Source organism: Girardinichthys multiradiatus, chromosome 11 (assembly GCF_021462225.1).
Source record: "Girardinichthys multiradiatus isolate DD_20200921_A chromosome 11, DD_fGirMul_XY1, whole genome shotgun sequence".
NCBI lineage: Eukaryota > Metazoa > Chordata > Actinopteri > Cyprinodontiformes > Goodeidae > Girardinichthys > Girardinichthys multiradiatus.
The window spans coordinates 36,721,379-36,740,729 of NC_061804.1; the positions used below are offsets into that span (position 1 = coordinate 36,721,379).

The window sequence follows — 19,351 nt, forward strand, 5'->3', positions numbered from 1 at the left end:
TTCAGATCTACTGTAAGACGGAGCGCTACAGGAGATCCTTCCTGCCCACAGCCATCAGCATCTACAACGGCTCTTTGAGAAAACCTTCATAATATTAGCTACAACAACAGTTAATTTCCTTTTGGTATTATATAAAATATTTTTTAATTGAATGTGATTTCCCACTGACTGTTGTTCTAAACACTGTACAGCAGACTTATGAAATTTGACAGATTATGAACCTCTGATCAAACCAAGTCACCTTCTACCTATTACTGGTGATTCTTGTATAAATCACGCCCTCGGTGATCCCCTCCTTCTGCCAGCCTCCACGCAATCAAAGTGCAGGGAATTCTTCTAAATTCCAGGGGGAATAAAATGCACTGCAGCCTCACAAAAAGCATAAAAATAGTCTTCCTATTTTAAGCAGCCGGCAGGAGGCATAAAAGCAATAGAACACTTGTTCAAGGCACAGATAAGGCTTTTTTTTTATATTTGGTGCTCCTAGCCACCCTTTGTAGTGCCATCCTGGGCAACTACCAATTTGGTTCATATCAAAAACCATTACTGCTACTGATTGATACTACCTATCTGAGTAACATAACCACATTTCTATACAGAAGACAATGAGGAGATTACAGAAAAGTTCTTTAAATCATCTGTTGTTAAACCAAGTACAAAATATCTTCTTGGCTCGTGTGAATTGACATGTCACGAGTACTAAACGTCCTGTGGCAGACGGCTCCTTTTCTTAATCAAAAAGTTGTATATGTAACAACCAAAACTTTACAAAACAATAAAGGCGCAGAATGACCATCATCAGATTTACAAAGGAACCCCCATTTAGTCAAATTTGTGTTTAAGTGTTCTATGTTGAATCAGAAGATTAAAATTGGTAATACTGAATTAAAATAAAGCAGGAGTCCTGAACCAACTACATGCCAACACCTGGTTTCAAACAGATGGTGCTCTCTAACACATCAGTACATTTTTATTGTATAACATAATGAACAGTTATTTCTGACAAGAGCATTTCATGCATTCAGAGTTTTCTACTTTATTTCTTAAGATCTTCAAAACATCACACTCTGTGTCATATTTTACAATAGCAGTGATTTCATAACAACTTGACAGATACTGTTACATAACATGTTCATTGTTGAGTACTTTTTAAGTCAGAAATGGCTTAAAATTGTTTGAATTTACTGAGCATTATTTGTAATTTATTAGTTTTTAATCCATTATTATGAATAAGATCACTTTTTTAAACACTTATTCGGTTTACCAATTACAACCCACAAATTTATTAAATAACTAAGTAATTTTTCTTCATGTAGTCCTTAAAAACTCTTGTTATAAGTAAGCAGTGTCGCTCATTAATAACATTTAATCTACTTAATTTATAGTTTGAATGAGGTAAACGTAAAATTAGGTCATGATCAATGATACAGAAATACTAAAACTGCAAAAATATTGTTATTGCAGTCACCAAAATTCTTTGTAAATGATCAGTAAGTTTTATTTAGCAGTCATCTTCACAAGGCCCTCCTTTTGGATCTCAAAGAGACGCCAGCCCTCCTTAGAGGACAGGTCAGCTGCGCCCCTTCTCTTGTAGAACTCGATAGACTGCTTATTGTTTTCTGCTACAATGAAATGCATACTGCTACAGCGCGTCTTTACAGCAATCTGGAAGAAAGACATTTCAGAAAATGAATGTAAAAAAAAAGCACATATGCAGCACCCAATACCACTTTAAACAATGTCAATATGTGACCAGATAAGCTGTAATTATATATATATAACGTGTTTTTACCTCACTCAGCACCTTCAGGATTTGTGAACCAATGCCAAGGCCTGGTGAAACATTAAACAGGCAGAGCAATTACGACAGCTTTCGCCAATGTTGTGACACATCTGTAAATTATTACAGTTTAGTACCACAGCTGAATTATTCAACAACCTCACCTCGAAACTCCTGCATGACATAGAAATCTTCCAAATAGAGCAGCTTTCCAATCCATGGGTCATATGTGAAGTAGTACATTGCAAAGCCAATTACAGAAAACCCTTGATAAAAGAAACTAAAAGTTAAAGGCTTGGTTTCTAGAGTAACAACCTAAAATATGAAGTGAGAAAGGTTTTTACCTTCTGAGCTCTGCGTTTGTGGGACTTCTGCAACGAAGCATTGGTAGAATGGATGATCCCCAAAGCCATCCTCAAGCAGATCTAAATAAAAGTAGGACACTAATATTAAAGGACACCTTATCAAAAGAGTAAACATTTTTTTTCAACAAAAAGGTATTGCATGTTTAGATAGTAGAGTTTGGCATAAATAAGTTAATGCACAGCACCTTTCTCAGTGAGCACCACCTTCTCCTCCATCTCTTCAAATTTTGCAAGTTCCTACAATGCACAAAGAAATGCACTGAGTTTATCTTTGAACAAGTGGTAAAAAGCAGTTGTTTATAAAGCAGATAAAGTACTTTACCTTTATGAGTCGCAAGATATCGGATACATCTTTTGGTTTGGCTGATCGTAATACAAAATTGGCCATTTTCTCTTTTTCCCCTTTTTTCCTTTGCTTACTAGTCCTCTGAATGTGAACAACAGCAAAATTTGTTTCTTCATCCGCTCCTCAGGAGTTTCCCCCCCAGCAAGGAATTAAGAAAACTAGCGCATAGTTTTGTATCAGCTGCTCGCAGTCGCACAGCAGCAGCCTCCCCTTTATGTATTCCTCAAAGAGACACGCCTGCTTGTAAATCCACATATTGACGCATATCCTATTCCTTTCCGTTGTGTGAACTGCTTATCTCAGTGTTATTCACCATTCATTTGAATGCTGATCAAAAAGAGAAATATTAACCAGCTCTAAAACGCATCATGTAAGTGCTGTATTGAGCTCAAACACACCTGATCTGACCTGGCAGTCAAACCACAAATCTGAATTGAGGTTTTTGCAAACATTTGTTGGTTTTCTGCAAGTGGCAATTGGAAAATTAATGACATTCTCGTATGAAAGTTGGTCAGTAGTGCGAGACAAGTCATTTCTCTTAGTCACTGATTGCAGACAGTTCAGGGTGCACTGGTATCTCAAGGGTTGTATTTTGTCTGCTAAAGAACATTTTCTCCATAATCTTTTTGACGTTTTAACAATCAGTGGGTGCGCATCAATTGTCATGCATGCTCAGTCTTACCATCTGACTAATATAAATGTTAGAGAGTTGTTTGGGTCCCAAAGTAAAAATATTGCCTTCATGAATTGTTATAAAATTTTAAGAATCTGATGAATTTGATATACATCTGTGCATTATCCCAGGATGATCTCTATTAATGTATTTTTGATTATTGCTTATGACATTGGTCATCCCCCGCCTGACTGAAAACCTGCATAGAGGCATCTTGTGTAGATGACTATATGCATCTAATTTAATCACAATTCTCCTGTTGCAATGTCATAGTTTGGGTAAGAGAAAAAAGGTTTTCACCATGTGCTGGGACTCAAGCATCAGGGTATACCATGGAAATATGTATAAAATAAATTTTAAATGTCTCAGAGTCCCAAATTGACCATTTATTGCTAGTAAGCACTTGGCTGTTGCTGGGTGAGTACACGTTATCTAAACTGATATGTTCCTCCGGGAAGAATTTAACAAGTTACCCGGGTGATGACCCCGGTAGGGGTGATGACCAAGCAGAGTGGGAGGAGTTTTCCTCCTAATTGGAGGGCAAAGCGTTTGCTGAAGTTCCAGAAAGCTTGTCCGTACAACTTGAGTGTATTACATCATTACCGTTCAACACAAAAGGAGCTATGACAAAATATACTCTACCAGTGATCACCTGGTGGCTAAGAAATACATTATATTCTTCAGGTTACCTTACTTTATTCAATATTTGTATCTTAGCACCCAAAAAAATGTTTAAAATCAGTCATATGGCTGGTCTCATTCACGGATCAAAACAGTGATTAAGGGATGTACCCCATTTGAACTGGTGAGCAAAACATCACCACACCAAATTCTTCACTGGTGACTTCTAGGGTCGGTGTTATAGACCAAATAAGTAATTTACCAAAAAAGTACACACTGTAACGTAGTCATAGGAAGGACGAGACACACAGCCAATTAGGAAAAAAAAAAACATTTTATTTCGACTTGGCTGGAATTCACATATTTGAGCAGAAAAGTCGTTCAGTTCAGTTTGTCAAAATATTTCAGCTTGCCTGAGGGGTCAGGAATGATCTGTGAAAGAAGAATGCATTTAATTAGTGATTCAAATACAGAGACTGAGCCTATTTGGCTCGTTAAGCCAAGACAAAAATGCTTGAACATCAGAAACCTTCAAAAACAGGCATATCAGGTTTTTTATATTTAGTTGTTCATTTAGTAAGATAAAACATCAATCCTACTTACAGTGTCGCTGCCTGGCTTCCATCCTGCTGGACACACTGTGGGGATAAAATACATTTTAATTTAAAACAATCCACACAAAATCACGTACTTTTTCAAAAACGGATGATATTATAGCAAAAACTTTTTTGTACCTTCTCCATGTTTGTCTGTGTACTGGAAGGCCTGGACCAGCCGCAGAGTCTCATCCACAGATCTTCCCACAGGAAGATCGTTCATGGTGATCTGCCTCAGGATGCCTTTGCCATCGATGATAAAAAGACCTCTGACACAGACATGGACATGTTTGATTAGTCTAGGGGTCAGCCATCCAAACAGCCACTTCAGGCCTTTTTCTTACTAAATAGGATTTGTCAAGAGTCACAAAACTTAATCAAAAAAACAACCTTAAAAAAAGCAATCGAGATCAAACAAAATGTTCCACATTTATTAAGAAAGATTGAGAAAATAATAAAAAAAACAATCGAGATCAAACAAAATGTTCCACATTTATTAAGAAAAATTGAGAAAATAATAAAAAAAACAATCGAGATCAAACAAAATGTTCCACATTTATTAAGAAAGATTGAGAAAATAATAAAAAAAGCAATCCAGCAGCATGATGACAAAAGAAAAAAAAATGTCCTTGTACCATTAATTGTCATTCTGTTATAGACATTCTATGCATTTCCTCCCCAATAACACTGAAGAAATGCTAAAGTTATTAGGAGCCAATGTAAACAGCCTGAATAGCAACATTTGGCTCCAGAGCCCCAGGTCACAGACCCCTGGTTTAAGCTATGACCTAGGGATGGGCGATATGGACCTAAAAAATCATCATAATGTTTTACAGTATTTATTACAATAATAATAAAAGTGATGATAAAAAGTACTTAATTTTTCTGGCAACAGATTGCATCACTGGGACTGTATGTCACCACAGCCTAAGGCTCACAAACACAGATACAGCTCTTATAAAAAACAAATATCTACAGTACAGACCAAACGTTTGGACACACCTTCTCATTCAAAGAGTTTTCTTTATTTTCATGACTATGAATATTGTAGCTTCACACTGAAGGCATCAAAACTATGAATTAACACATGTGGAATTATATACTGAACAAAAAAGTGTGAAACTGAAAATATGTCTTATATTCTAGGTTCTTCAAAGTAGCCACCTTTTGCTTTGATTACTGCTCCACACACTCTTGGCATTCTGTTGATGAGCTTCAAGAGGTAGTCACCTGAAATGGTTTTCACTTCACAGGTGTGCCCTGTCAGGTTTAATAAGTGGAATTTCAAGCCTTATAAATGGGGTTGGGACCATCAGTTGTGTTGTGCAGGAGGTGGATACAGTACACAGCTGATAGTCCTACTGAAGAGACTGTTAGAATTTGTATTATGGCAAAAAAAAGCAGCTAATTAAAGAAAAACGAGTGGCCATCATTACTTTAAGAAATGAAGGTCAGTCAGTCCGAACAATTGGGAAAACTTTGAAAGTGTGGCCAAGTGCAGTCGCAAAAACCATCAAGCGCTACAAAGAAACTGGCTCACATGAGGACCGCCCCAGGAAAGGAAGACCAAGAGTCACCTCTGCTGCAGACAATAAGTTCATCCGAGTCACCAGCCTCAGAAATCGCAGGTTAACAGCAGCTCAGATTAGAGAACAGGTCAATGCCACACAGAGTTCTAGCAGCAGACACATCTCTAGAACAACTGTTAAGAGGAGACTGTGTGAATCGGGCCTTCATGGTAAAATAGCTGCTAGGAAACCACTGCTGAGGACAGGTTACAAGCAGAAGAGACTTGTTTGGGCTAAAGAACACAAGGAATGGACATTAGACCAGTGGAAATCTGATGAGTCCAAGTTTGAGATCTTTGGTTCCAACCACCATGTCTTTGTGCGGCGCAGAAGAGGTGAACGGATGGACTCTACATGCCTGGTTCCCACCGTGAAGCATGGAGGAGGAGGTGTGATGGTGTGGGGGTGTTTTGCTGGTAACACTGTTAGGGATTAATTCAAAATTAAAGGCATACTGAACCAGCATGGCTACCACAGCATCTTGCAGCAGCATGCTATTCCATCCGGTTTGCATTTAGTTGGACCATCGTTTATTTTTTAACAGGACAATGACCCCAAACACACCTCCAGGCTGTGTAAGGGCTATTTGACCAAGAAGGAGAGTGATGGGGTGCTGCGCCAGATGACCTGGCCTCCACAGTCACCGGACCTGAACCCAATTGAGATGGTTTGGGGTGAGCTGGACCGCAGAGTGAAGGCAAAAGGGCCAACAAGTGCTAAGCATCTCTGGGAACTCTTTCAAGACTGTTGGAAAACCATTTCAGGTGACTACCTCTTGAAGCTCATCAACAGAATACCAAGAGTGTGCGGAGCAGTAATCAAAGCAAAAGGTGGCTACATTAAAGAACCTAGAATATAAGACATATTTTCAGTTGTTTCACACTTTTTTGTTCAGTATATAATTCCACATGTGTTAATTCATAGTTTTGATGCCTTCAGTGTGAAGCTACAATATTCATAGTCATGAAAATAAAGAAAACTCTTTGAATGAGAAGGTGTGTCCAAACTTTCGGTCTGTACTGTATAAAAAAATATATTTAGCATATGTAACAATCTCAACAATACTTTTAGTCTTTGGGATTATCAAACATACTGTAGAGTTTATTATTGTCACAATGAATCAAAAATCTTATGGCAATAAAATGAACATTTCAGATAATGATAAAATGTACGATAATTGCCCATTCCTAGTATGACCAACAGCATGTTCCTGTTAGGACTTAACCTGGTTACTAAAATGATTTGAAAATGAGTTAAGGAAATTGTCCAGAATAGAAAAACAACATGAAAACTAATCTAATTTCACACCCTGGTCCGGTTTCTTTCTTTCAGGCTTCTTTAGACTGGTTTGTTTCACCAAACAACTTTTAACCTTGATGATGATCATAAATTTACATCTCACCTCAGTGTGTGTCCCTGGTCCTCCAAGTAGACTCCGTAATCTTTTGAAATCTGGTGCGTAAGGTCAGACAGCAAAGGGATTTTCATTGGTCCGAGTCCACCCTGCTTCCTGGGGGTGTTGATCCTGTTGAGACCAGAAAAAGTGAGCTAAAACAATCTTTAGACAAAGCATTTGCAGATTCTTTAAACTGAAAACCATGCAAGTTATTGAAGAGCTAGAGGAATAAATATTTAAATCATGTCTTTATTGGAGTGTGGTTTGCAGTCTGTAGGTCTAGTGGAAGTGGTTTCCATACCAAGCTAAATGGGTGAACTGGGAGTCCACCGAGCAAGCGACCACCTCTGTATTGATGGCCTGAAACTCATGCACGCGATCGCTGAAAGCAATGATCTCAGTGGGGCAGACGAATGTGCTGCAGGAGAAAACAAACATGTTGACATACATTGTACATGTTTGCAGTCCATGAAAGACACAATGTGATGAGGTGATATGCCACTGAAATCATACGTACAAGTCCAAAGGATAGAAGAAGAAAACAAGATATTTCCCTTTGTAGTCAGACAGCTTAAGCTCCTTGAATTCCCCGTCAATGACAGCAGTTCCTTCCCAGTTAGGTGCAGGCTTTGAAACTGAAATAAAAAAAAGAAATACACACAGATTAATAAACTAATATTCTCTGCTTGTATATCTTCATCCTGTGACTTGTAAAACTTAGTTTAGAGAAAAACCTGCAAAGGAAATTGGAACTTCACTTTATTAGCAACTAGTTGCTGAATGTTGACACTGAACCACTGCAGTGGATTTGAACAAGCAATCAGCTTATTTTACTGTGTTACATGCAAACTGATTTTCTTCTTACGGATTTAGGGGCGTTTACTTTCAGAGACCCTTCAGAGTTCAGATGTCCTACATATCTTTTATCAGATCGTCACGTTACATACTTTTCCAGACTCAGTTTTCTAGACTATTTTTTTAAAAAGAATCACAAAACTGAAAAACGGATGAAAAAAAAAAATGAATGGATGGACAAAAAGGATGGATGGATAAGCGAATACAACTTATTCCTTTAGACAATGACAGAGCAAATAAACTTCAAAAAAATATATATCCATAATTTAATTTTGTGTTTCCAAACTTATTCTGATCTTGAAAATACCTCAACTTCCATACTTCCTAAACTTTACCACAAGGCCTAGGAACCCTGATATTTACTTCATGTTGGTCGGATTAAACACTGAAACTGGGTCAGAACCAAAATATCAAAGAACCAAACTATAGGTTTGGAGACCCAATAAGCAATTCTTTATATTTACATAATGCACATCCACTTTGTTTAGCTTTAGTATTACATGACATCTAAAGAAACCTTGAACTATTATTTTCTTAGTACAGATATAAATAACATTTAACAAATATGGCTGTGGGCCCAGCCCACACATTCAGTTTAGGCTTCATTTAATGTTATATACCCTCCATCCAAGCCATCCTTGTCTGCTGTCGTCTGCCTTGTTGGACATACCACTCAGACTACCAGAACAGGTTACCCCTGTTTCACCTCTGTCTCAAATTACTAATGATCGCAATGAACAGCATGCTGTCAGTAATTACTGTTAATGTAGCAAGCACAGAGGAAGTAAACTGTTATAGCAGGTTGAATAGATAGATAGATAGATAGATAGATAGATAGATAGATAGATAGATAGATAGATAGATAGATAGATAGATAGATAGATAGATGTGGTTGAGTTCTGCCATATGTCAGCGGCGGAGGGAGACAAACTAATCAATTTCATACACTGACGTGTCCTACAAAAGCGAATGCAACTCATAAAAAATTTACTTTTTTGGCTTGAAATCTAAATGGATTTTAACACAGTAACACAGCCAATTTAACGCAAATCTGCAGGCTGCATCAGTTCTCTCCTCATATCGGGGGCTTCGCAGAAAGGTACGCATGTTTGAAGGAGCACTTTCGGCGTGCAGGTATTTTGTTTAATAACTATCGGAACTCACTCTTGGCTTTACTTAGATGTAGGGAATGGTCGGACACGGGCACACGGAAAGCCTCTCCAGGATAGACGTGTCCTCCAGCGTAGTTGTGACACTGAGAGTTCTTCAGGTGAGCGCCTTCGTCTGCAGATGTGACGGCGCTGAGGAATAGGGCAGCGCAAAAAGCGCACAGAAGCGCCTTCTTTGCACTAGTGCTGAAAGCTGACTCCATTGTGTTATCTTCCTGTGAGCACGTAGCCCCTGAGAGTCAACAAGTTTCAGGCTTTTGGCAGGAATGAAGCCCTCTTCCTTGTCTGCTTCTTCGTCGTTTGGAGATTTCCTGCAGCTTGCGTCCTCTCGTTGCATTACTGCCATCTTCTGGATCTAATTAGGAACTTCCAGATTAATTGTTGGTGAAGATCAACCTAGCGATTCTGATCTTTTCTGATCAAAGAGCGCACTGATCAGAAAATAATAATACACCTTCCCAAATTAAGATCAAGAGTCATTTTTTTATATAAAGTGCAAACAAACAGTGTTTGTTTTATTACCAGGGCTCATACATATCCAGAGAATCCATATAGAGCCTTTATGAATTACCTGCCACTCAAAATGTAAACGTTTTCCTCAAGCAGATACATGCAGCTACTTTTGCCTTTGACATTTAAGTGTTTAGCCTGTTCATGTATATAATACAGCTGCATGCGTGAGGAGAAAATCTGATCGTTGTCTCATAAAAAGGCTTAGTGTTAAAAAACGGCTAAAAGTTGTGTGCAGACATGCAGCATTTTTCGTCGCAATAATTTACCACTTAATGAAACCAGGTGGAAATTCTTAGGTACTTCAGGTAAAAAAAAAAAAAAAAAGTTTGGTGAACAATGCAACGCCAAATAAAGCTGCTGGACCGGAAATACTTTGGAAAGATGAGTTTTTGTTGAGGCCTTGTGATTTAATACTGCTAAAAAAAACAAACAAAAAAACATGTTCAGACAGTGGGATTCTGACTGCTAGTATCTGGGATATATCTGAAAAGTATATCCACAATTTATCACTCTAAGGACATTAAAAAAGCTATAATAAATGAGAACTCCTAACCTCTGCCTATGGTGTAAACTATCAGGCAAATGTTCGGTTTGGCCAGGTACAGACAGATCCTACAAACCTCTTCCATCCTTATTTGATTTGGAGCTTTTAAAATGAAACGTACTGGCTGAATTAAAAAATCCAGGTACAAACTACCCAAGGTTGAATTATTTATCTTTACACAAGACATGTAGCTGTTTTTCACATGAAGAATGAAAGAAGATTTTTATTTCATTGTACCTCAACAATGACCAAAGCGTAACACCAAAATGGTAAATATGGAATATCCTATCCATACTCCCATGGGGGAAAACAAATTTCCAAGTGATTAATGCTTAAGAAATATACTTTTAAATACAGAAGCTTAGGAAACACATCATAGGAACTAAATTCATAGATGGGAACTTCAAATTATTTATCAAGACCGGCAATTTGAACAGCATATAACTCATATGGCTCACAGTCGCAATACTTATTAAAAATATAAATACATTTGTTGTAATGAGAATGTGGGGGCACTGTCAATCAAATGCACTTAAGATTACTTCTCTTCCAACTGTTTTCATTATGTGTGTCTTAACTCAAATGCTAGTAACAACGCAATACAAATGTCAAGAATGAATGAGTTGGTTTGAAAACGGTATAAAACTCACCGTTAGTAAATAGAAGTGACAGAATAAGCCCTGGTATCTTTAGAGGTCTTTGAATGCAGACCCCCATACAGAGTAACAAAAGAGCACATGGGTGGTGAAATAAGAAGAAACTTGAGAGTTGAACCATTTAATGTCAGTTTAGCTTTAAGAACATGTTTATAAATTATGGCCCTCATTGCTTAAAAGTGCCAGTAAAATAATGGTTAAAGCACTGGATATGATGCACTCAGATATGGTACATTAGGTGAAGTCTGTTCACATAACAGCATGTGGAGTTGGCTTACAGTTGAACTGACGTTACAACTCAAATTTTAGCTAAGAGACTTCAGTTTGGCCCACGGGTTGGTGCCGCGCACCTCAACCGGTGGATTGTTGCAAAAGATGTGGTTGCACAGCTCTTCCAGAGGGGGTTCAGGATCTGTGGTGGCGAACTGTGCTGCATCCTCGATTTCCTTCCTCACTTCTACATCGATCTCCTATAGATGTAACAGAAAAACCAAGTTATTGCCAACCAACATGCACAGTGCATCTGCACAAATGACAGACTGACATGTTTGTCTATTCTTCTTCTGTTCTACTTCTCTGGAAAGCATCTGTAAACATTAGTTTTCCAGTACTGAAAACAGATTCTATATTGGATTTAGGTGCAGACTTTGACTGAACCACTGTAACACATGACTATGTTGTAATCTAAACCCTTACATTGTAGCTCTGGCTGTATGTTTAGAGTCATTTGTCTGCTGAACCCCTTTCCTAGTCTTAAGTGTGCTGTGGCTTCTGTCAGGTTTTCCTCTAGTAATGCCCTGTAGTTAGTTCCACACATCTTCCAATCAACTCTGACCAGCATCCCAGTCCATGATGAAGAAAAGTATCTTCATAGCATGATGCTGCGGCAATCATGTTTCACAGTAGGGATGAGGCGTTCAGGGTGGAGTGCAGTGTTAGCTTTCCTCCACATATAGCACTTTGCATGTATATGAAAAAGTTTAATCTTGGTGAATCTTCTTCCACACGTTTGCTGTGTCCTCTTGCAAAACTTTCTTTAAACAGTGGCTTTCCTGTTGCCACTAATGTTCTCTCACAAACCTCCGAGGCCTTCACAGAACAGCTGCATTTATACTGAGATTAAATTACATACAGATGGACTATTTACTAATTAGTTGAACTCTGAAGGCAGTTGGATTTAAAGGTATCAGCATAAAAGGGGTACAAATACACTCCACACATTTTGAAAACTATGTAACACTTCAACCACATCAAAACAGGTCTACTGCATAAAATATCACACATTTGTGCCTGTAATTTGAAGTTCAAGAGCTAATAATACCTTTGTATTATCCTGAGGTTATCTAAGGTTTCTAAAGAGCCTTGGTAATGGATCAACACGTGAAAAAAATAAAAGGAATTGATTACCAAGAAAAGTATTTCCCCTCCTACTAGGTAACTGTTTTTTCCCTTTACAGAGTGGAAGCATTTGCTACCTTAAGCTCCTCCACGCTGGCCATGTTGTTGCTGAGAAGGCGGTCCTTCAGCAAGGAGATGGGGTCGCTCTTACTGCGGACCTCCTGGATCTCGTCGCGTGTGCGGTAGCTAAAAGAGCAGAGATCGGTGCAGGGATGTTGCAGGGTTTGACTAAAATAATCACATTTTTACACTCTATGCAAACATAATGATCTAAAAAACAACAATATCCTGCAACAGTTTCCGTGTCAGTTTCCATGTACAAATATTGCAGGATCCAAATTAGAATGAGAAAGATTTTATCACTTCTTTTCTATTATTCTATGAGGCTTGATAATCAACAGCCAATACGAGGATTAGTGTGTGCTCAGTTTCTCCCTAAGGAAGGGGTGTCAGAGCCTTAAAAGGACACTACGGAGGGAAGGAAAGTATATGAAGACTACTATTAAAAACAAGCCAGAAGCAAGGGACAGCAGCATAGAGAACATGACATTTAACATTTTCATTTAAAAACAAGAATGGCATAACAGTAGAGGTGCTGTAATCATGTACCTGACCCCAGGGTCACTCATACTGTGTCCATGGTAACGGTATGTCTGTAGTTCCATGAGTATTGGACCCTGATTAAAAGTAGGAGGGAAAACTATTTAGCACAAAACAAATGACAACAGTAGTAATACTTTTTTGAAGCATATCATTAAGACTAACCTTTCCAGACCGGCAGTGATCAGCTGCAAATCTAGTTGCTTCGCGAACACACAGAATATCCATGCCATCAACCTTGGAGGGAAAAAAAATACATTTCAATAGTTAAAAGATAATATATAATTCATGTTGCAACAAACTCATTACAGGATGGATACAATTAGACACAACATCCCAACTCTAGGACCCGTTTTTAGCTGCAACCAATGAGACCAGACTTCTCACTTTATTGATGATGTCTAAGTTTTGTACACATTATCAAAGTTTAAAGTTTTTTTTAATCATACTTCAACAAAATCATACACATCAGAATTGGGCCTAACAAGCTGCAGTGATCAAAACTCTAGTCAATAAGAGATTGTAGTGCAATCATAGCAATGCTGAAAATTAAAATGACTGGCACTAAACAGCCTTGCTGGACAGGTATGAAACCCCTCAGATCAGACACTAGTTGCTGCTGCCCCCTTTTAGTCAGGACTGAAAACATTACCATCACAGCAGTTTTCCCATAAAAGTCAAAGATTATTTTATCGGTTCATGTACAAGCGCCTGGAAAAAAGCATTCATGATGTGTAAAAACCGTACCTCTGAAAATCTGACTAGGTTAATTAAAGCTGATATTTAATACTCAAATGTCATTGTTCTGTAGTGAAATGTAACCTCAAATTAAAATAGCTAGACTAAGTGAACTTACATAAGCATAACATGCCAGAAACTGGAAAAACTGACTGTTAAGCAGAGATTACAGCGGCCAAAGTTATAAGCTGCATTGTCAAATAAAAAGCAACATTGATACACATAATTGTATCCTCCAGTAAATTATGTCAGTAAAGACAGATTTAAGGAGGCAGGTAAAAATCTGTACCCTGAGACCAGGAATGAATTCTCCCCTCTTGAAGTAGTCGGTGCTGGCTGCAGCTCGCTCCACCGACGTGCCCATCCCATACCTGTTGTTCTCACAGATGAAGATGACGGGCAGCTTCCAAAGAGCTGCCATGTTGTAGGTTTCAAAAATTTGACCCTGGAACACACAGTGAATTTCTTTATTACGGAAAAAAAAGGACCTTGAATATTTTTGCACATTATATAAACTCGCTTAAGAAATGCAGCAAATTACTGTCTGATGGAGATTGCATGGCTAATTATAAAATGAAACGTTATGGAGCTGAATGGAGAACTGCTGTACCTGAGAACTAATATGCAGTTACAGTCAGATAATTAGACCTTAAAAGCAGGAATTGGCTGAATAACTTTCAATTTATTGTATATGTATCTATGAGTCTGTAAGTAAATTTTTTTTACCCTGTGTGAGATATGGAGAAAATCCACAATGAGTTCAAACTTGTGCATCTACTTGTTCTTAAAAATCATTGTTATATTTTAAACAATTATTCCACTCGAGAAACGAAACATCCCAAAATTAGGCCGGTAATATTCATGAGTATCTGTAAAGCTCTGACGGAAAATTTTGATGCTATTGGCCACAGAGCAATGAGACATTTTATCATCCTTCAAAGCGGTTGATAAATACTACAGTGACAAGAGGCAGAGTTCAAATCTGTAGTTATGTGTTGACTTTGGCTCCAATTTTCTGCAAACCAGGACAAAGTGAATGGATTAAACTAAATGTTGAAATTACCTAAGTGGAGAAATTGGCCAAAAAGAGCTTTTTAGAGGAGCCACTTAAAGTTCTGATAACTCAAGAAATAAAATGACAGCGATTTGTGATTCGTACCTGGTTTGCAGCACCATCACCATACAAACAGACACACAGCTCATCGGTGCCCTTATATCTGCAGGCTAGTGCCACGCCCGCACCTAGAGGAACCTGAAAAAGAAAAAATAGATACATGTACAGGTTTAAGCTGAATTATATTAACATGTGTAATAAAACTTTTATTGAGAATATTTTGTTCTTTTCCAAACTGGTTGAAGAAAAATGCAGAGTATGAGAGACAACAGCTAACCACCTTGTCCAAAAGACTTCAGCAACCTACCTGAGCGCCAACAATTCCATTTCCTCCATAGAAATTTTTACAGTACATATGCATAGAGCCTCCCTTGCCCTTTGCAATGCCACTTCTTCTGCCTGTATATATAAAAATAGAGGAGATAAACTTATGTCAAAGTTGGGAAGAGATGTTTTCATCTACAATTCAAGCATATTTTCATCAAACAGTTGCAAACAAGGGTTATCCTGTAACCTGGGCTGACCTGCTATAGCCACAGTATTCCAGGCAATGATAAGTATTTACAGTGCAGACATCAAAGCCACAGATAATTACACCATTATTGCCCCACTCTTGAGCATAGCAGACCACAGAAGCTGATCTCCAACATAACTCTCATTTGATAGATTTGTCCTGTCTGCTTTGCAGAAAGTTTGATTTCTTTTTCCTCTCTTAGCAGCTGCTGCTTTCAGAGATCATCATAATTGTGAAATCCATTGTCTTGTGTGTCACAAATATGTTACGGTCAACAGCTAGACCTGTCCTGGGTGCTGTTTCTGCTTTAAACTAAAAAGAATTGGTGCAAATTCCAAAAATTTGAATTTTCTTGGTAAAGATTTTCAATAGAAGCCAAAATGAACTACTTTTACTCCTCTCTAGGGTCAAATGCTGAATCTGCTCAGGAATTCATTCCTATCTTGACAGATCTTGAGATGAATTAATTTGTACTGCAGACTCACCAGTGAGTTCAGCCATGATCTCCTTGACAGTCCCTCCCCTTGTTAAAGTGTAGCCGTGTGCACGGTACGCTGTGATCAGGTGGTCTGTCAGTTTAATTGACGCTTCGATGCCAACAGCACAAGCTTCCTGCAAGCCGAAAACAAGCAAGTTCACATATTAGATACATGTTCTGAAAAATTCCCCTCACTTTACGCATTTCTCCTAAAGAATCCCTTTCCATGGTGAATTCTTACATTTAATAGTGATGAGCATAAATTATTTCCTGAAATAATACGATGAACTTTATATCTGCACTGTGTGGACTGATGCAAACGATAAACTCAGTATGTGGACCAACACATCACCTTGGACACACGCTAGATCTCTGGTCAGGACAAGCTTTTTTCAGCTGTATCTTTTGGCCAAAGTTAAGCTTTTTTTAAAATCATCTCAACCTGGAAAAGGCCATTCATGCTTTTATTGAATGAGTCGACCATCTGTGCTGGTATCTTCCAGTTGAGCCAATATCTCCTTCAACTTGTCCAGAATGCAGCTGCCAGTCTTTTAACCAACACCTCCTGATGTGCGCACATTACCCTAGTTTTATATTCTTTACACTGGCTTCCTGTTTGGTTTAGAATTGATTTAAAACTTTTACTGTTCATTTTTAAAATCTCTTAACAGTCTCGCACCTGCTTTTTATTTGAACTTTTAAGTGTTAGCGTGCGTGGCAGGTCCTTGAGGTCATCTAGTCAGTTTTTATTGGATTTCCAAAGGACTAAGCTTAACCACTGGGTTAACCTGGCCTTTCGGTGGTGGCACCCACACTCTGGAACCAGCTTTCTTTAGATCTGTGTGCCATTACTGAATCTGGCCTTTTCAAAAGCAAATTAATTTTCCTGAGCACATTTTTTTGGACTGAATAATTTAGTTTTCTGTGATCTTTCTGAGTGCTTTTATACATTTTTTTTGTTATGCATTTTGGTCTCCTAATTTGGATGTTTTAAAGCGCTTTACAAATTAATACAAATGAAACAAAGCTATGAAGAGCTATATTCACCTGGCCGTCATATAAGTGACAGAACCCTCTGATGATCTTCTGCTTGTACAGCTGGTCTGCCTTCAGCTCCATCCGCCTCATAGTCTGCATGGTGCGGTAGTACTGCAGACCCTCATCCCGGGTCATAACCACCTGAGTTGCAGGGGCCTCGTCCAGCTTGTGGACGTCACATTTCTTGTAATATGAAAAAAAGAAAAAGTAATAGGTGACTTAAATGTGCATTTAACAATTAAATAGATGTGGTGACTTAGTGCGGTAGTTCCATAACTTTTCAGCCACCAACAAGCATCATCAGTGGAAGAAACAAATTACCTCTCAGATCTGTATACAAGCATTAGATCAACTAAACAACACACAAAAACATCATTACCAAGAAATATTCTTGTTTTTATATGTATCCATTAGTGCTGGTTTAAATCTTTTGCCACATTTAGGGGGCAAATATTCTTTAACTTTCTTGAGACACCCCAACCTTGCTGACCCCAGCTTTGGGAACCACGTAGGCTATTAATGTTTAAAACTTACCTTTATTTCAAAGGTTGCCTGGGTTGTGAAGTCGGCATAGGTTCGTGCTGACACGACTGCTGCAGCTCCCTGTCGTGCAGCAGAAGGGGATAAAAAGCATAAAGGTTTAATAACAAGTAAAGGTTTCAGAAAATAACATTGTATTTTTAACATCAGTCACAAAAAAAATCTATTTCACTGTTAGTAATTTGCAAGTCACTCATACCAAGGTATAACCAATGTTTTTAACAGTTATGATTTCCAAACCCCAACATTTTCCATCTGATATAATAACATACAACAAATCTAATTTGTTATCTTTTTTCCCATTGTTGCTAACAGCATAACTGGGGTTTATTGTCTAAGGTTTGCTCTGATAAAGCCATACCAGATTTACTTGAAGATGTTTTTTTTGTGTGTTTTTTTTAAGTAAACCAAATAGTTTGTTGGTGAATCCTTTCACCTCTCTATACACTACAATCAAGATGATTTGATATGTGTTTTCTCCTGAATAACACAACAGCTAAAAGTCAGTTAACTGTGATTATTTCTAACCCCTTAAAAAGACCGAAACACGGCTTGTTTGTTGGACGTTTTATGGCAATGTTTATTTGTTTTAATTAAGCTACTTTTTGAGATGTGGATCACAGCTTGTAGCAGGTTTCAATCTAAACTAAAATTATATAAAACTAATAAATAATGTATAATTTGAAAAGCTCTAACTGTCTTTATTTCAACCTATAAAAATGTTCCTTTGTCTTTTAAAAGTTCTTTCGGGTGAAATATTGGCCAACATACCTACTAATACCACTATCTTAGATATATAATGTCACTGTTTATAAACAAACCCATTTTGTTTTACTCTGCTATAGATTTGTGTTACATAGATACACCCATGTTTTATGATTCTGACATTTCTTACAGTGCATAACAAAGAATAGTCCCTTGTTTTGACAGGATTTTACAGCTAGCTAGCTGTGACTTCATTTTGTTTTACAACACAGTGGCATAACAGAAACCGCAACGTCTGGGTCCAGGTAGTCAGAAGCAAAATGTCAAGGAATGGAAAACTAAATATTTAAGTCAATGCTTCTCAAAGCGCTGAAAAACTGAATTATTGTGCATGTGTTTGCAGGAGTTAGCTTCGTTAGCGAGACCTGCTATCAACCGGCCTGACAAGGTCAGAAAACAGCTGACAGATAGTTTGGGATAAACACCGCACGATTTCACAGACGGGCAGATTAGCTACAGCCTAGCTGAGGCACGACGTGGTTTAAGAAAACAAGAGTTTCGCTTACATTTCTCTGAGCGCAGGCCCTCAGTACACTGGAGATATTGGTTAGCATCTTTCCCTCCACAGAGACTACAGAGCACGGAACAACACGTACCCGTCCTTCTACCCAGCCACAGATCTGTCCTTCCGGTTTCCCTGCTCCACCTGTTCTTCTTCTCCTTCGCACTTGAATACCGAGAGCTGAACCGCTACTGCCGCGAGCGGCTGCCTCTATTTAATGTCTGATATCTAATTTATAATTAACCTGACAGTCTGTGTGTAATTAATCAGTATAAGTAGTTTCATTTGAATTACTGAAATTGATTAACTTTTCTATAATATTGTTATTTATTGAATATGTGCATATGTCAGTATATACTCATTATGTTCTGTTTATAGCTGTAAAGGTGTATGGGGTTCCATTAGTGTCAAAAACATGTATACGTGTCTATATGTGTATGTGTCTATGTATGGGGCATATATTGTAACATGTCTATGTACTGCGTTGCGTCTATGTGCTGCACCTATTGTGTTAAATGCAGACCTATAGCAATTTTTATTGAAGACCTGCTGCTGTTACTCTCCACAACTTGCTTTCTGTCA

General features: G+C 38.1%; 3 protein-coding genes across 4 annotated transcripts; all 3 read right to left on the bottom strand.

Annotated features, from left to right (window-relative positions):
* Nucleotides 1–1,011: 1,011 nt before the first annotated feature.
* LOC124876577 (diamine acetyltransferase 1-like) lies at nucleotides 1,012–2,693 on the bottom strand. The gene is made up of 6 exons (XM_047379478.1): nucleotides 2,468–2,693; nucleotides 2,331–2,382; nucleotides 2,125–2,205; nucleotides 1,945–2,046; nucleotides 1,793–1,833; nucleotides 1,012–1,665 (listed from the first exon to the last, which is right to left on the bottom strand). The coding sequence occupies exons 1-6, from the start codon at nucleotides 2,531–2,533 to the stop codon at nucleotides 1,498–1,500; spliced, it is 510 nt and encodes a 169-aa protein (XP_047235434.1). The 5' UTR covers nucleotides 2,534–2,693; the 3' UTR covers nucleotides 1,012–1,497.
* A 1,407-nt stretch (nucleotides 2,694–4,100) lies between these two features.
* On the bottom strand, nucleotides 4,101–9,679 carry prdx4 (peroxiredoxin 4). Its single transcript, XM_047379666.1, has 7 exons — nucleotides 9,365–9,679; nucleotides 7,863–7,980; nucleotides 7,647–7,763; nucleotides 7,352–7,474; nucleotides 4,520–4,650; nucleotides 4,389–4,423; nucleotides 4,101–4,217 (listed from the first exon to the last, which is right to left on the bottom strand). Exons 1-7 carry the CDS (start codon nucleotides 9,570–9,572, stop codon nucleotides 4,167–4,169), a joined length of 783 nt encoding a protein of 260 aa, XP_047235622.1. The 5' UTR covers nucleotides 9,573–9,679; the 3' UTR covers nucleotides 4,101–4,166.
* Nucleotides 9,680–11,187: 1,508 nt separating this feature from the next.
* On the bottom strand, nucleotides 11,188–18,925 carry pdha1a (pyruvate dehydrogenase E1 subunit alpha 1a). Of its 2 annotated transcripts, none has more exons than XM_047379665.1 (11): nucleotides 18,864–18,925; nucleotides 17,497–17,565; nucleotides 16,972–17,145; nucleotides 15,932–16,058; nucleotides 15,240–15,331; nucleotides 14,978–15,070; nucleotides 14,108–14,263; nucleotides 13,246–13,317; nucleotides 13,090–13,157; nucleotides 12,558–12,666; nucleotides 11,188–11,552 (listed from the first exon to the last, which is right to left on the bottom strand). In XM_047379665.1, the coding sequence occupies exons 3-11, from the start codon at nucleotides 17,095–17,097 to the stop codon at nucleotides 11,388–11,390; spliced, it is 1,008 nt and encodes a 335-aa protein (XP_047235621.1). In that variant the 5' UTR covers nucleotides 17,098–17,145; nucleotides 17,497–17,565; nucleotides 18,864–18,925; the 3' UTR covers nucleotides 11,188–11,387. The 2 variants fall into 2 exon arrangements, with proteins under 2 accessions (XP_047235621.1, XP_047235620.1); XM_047379664.1 differs by having other exon boundaries at nucleotides 18,774–18,905.
* Nucleotides 18,926–19,351: the final 426 nt, after the last annotated feature.

Bases quoted from the DNA above. Each gene is read 5' to 3' on its own strand.
- LOC124876577 (XM_047379478.1), bottom strand. From the start codon at position 2,533: ATGGCCAATTTTGTATTACGATCAGCCAAACCAAAAGATGTATCCGAT. The intron at 2,047-2,124 runs GTAAAAACCTTT...TCTTTTATCAAG, and splicing joins ACAAACGCAGAGCTCAGAAG to GGTTTTCTGTAATTGGCTTT. The intron at 1,834-1,944 runs GTGAGGTTGTTG...ATGTTTCACCAG, and splicing joins TGTCATGCAGGAGTTTCGAG to GCCTTGGCATTGGTTCACAA.
- prdx4 (XM_047379666.1), bottom strand. From the start codon at position 9,572: ATGGAGTCAGCTTTCAGCACTAGTGCAAAGAAGGCGCTTCTGTGCGCT. The intron at 7,475-7,646 runs GTATGGAAACCA...TGGTCTCAACAG, and splicing joins CAGTTCACCCATTTAGCTTG to GATCAACACCCCCAGGAAGC. The intron at 4,424-4,519 runs GTACAAAAAAGT...TTATCCCCACAG, and splicing joins CACAGACAAACATGGAGAAG to TGTGTCCAGCAGGATGGAAG.
- pdha1a (XM_047379664.1), bottom strand. From the start codon at position 18,821: ATGCTAACCAATATCTCCAGTGTACTGAGGGCCTGCGCTCAGAGAAAT. The intron at 14,264-14,977 runs GTACGAATCACA...TGTGTGTTCCAG, and splicing joins GTGATGGTGCTGCAAACCAG to GGTCAAATTTTTGAAACCTA. The intron at 12,667-13,089 runs GTACATGATTAC...CTGCTCTTTTAG, and splicing joins ATGAGTGACCCTGGGGTCAG to CTACCGCACACGCGACGAGA.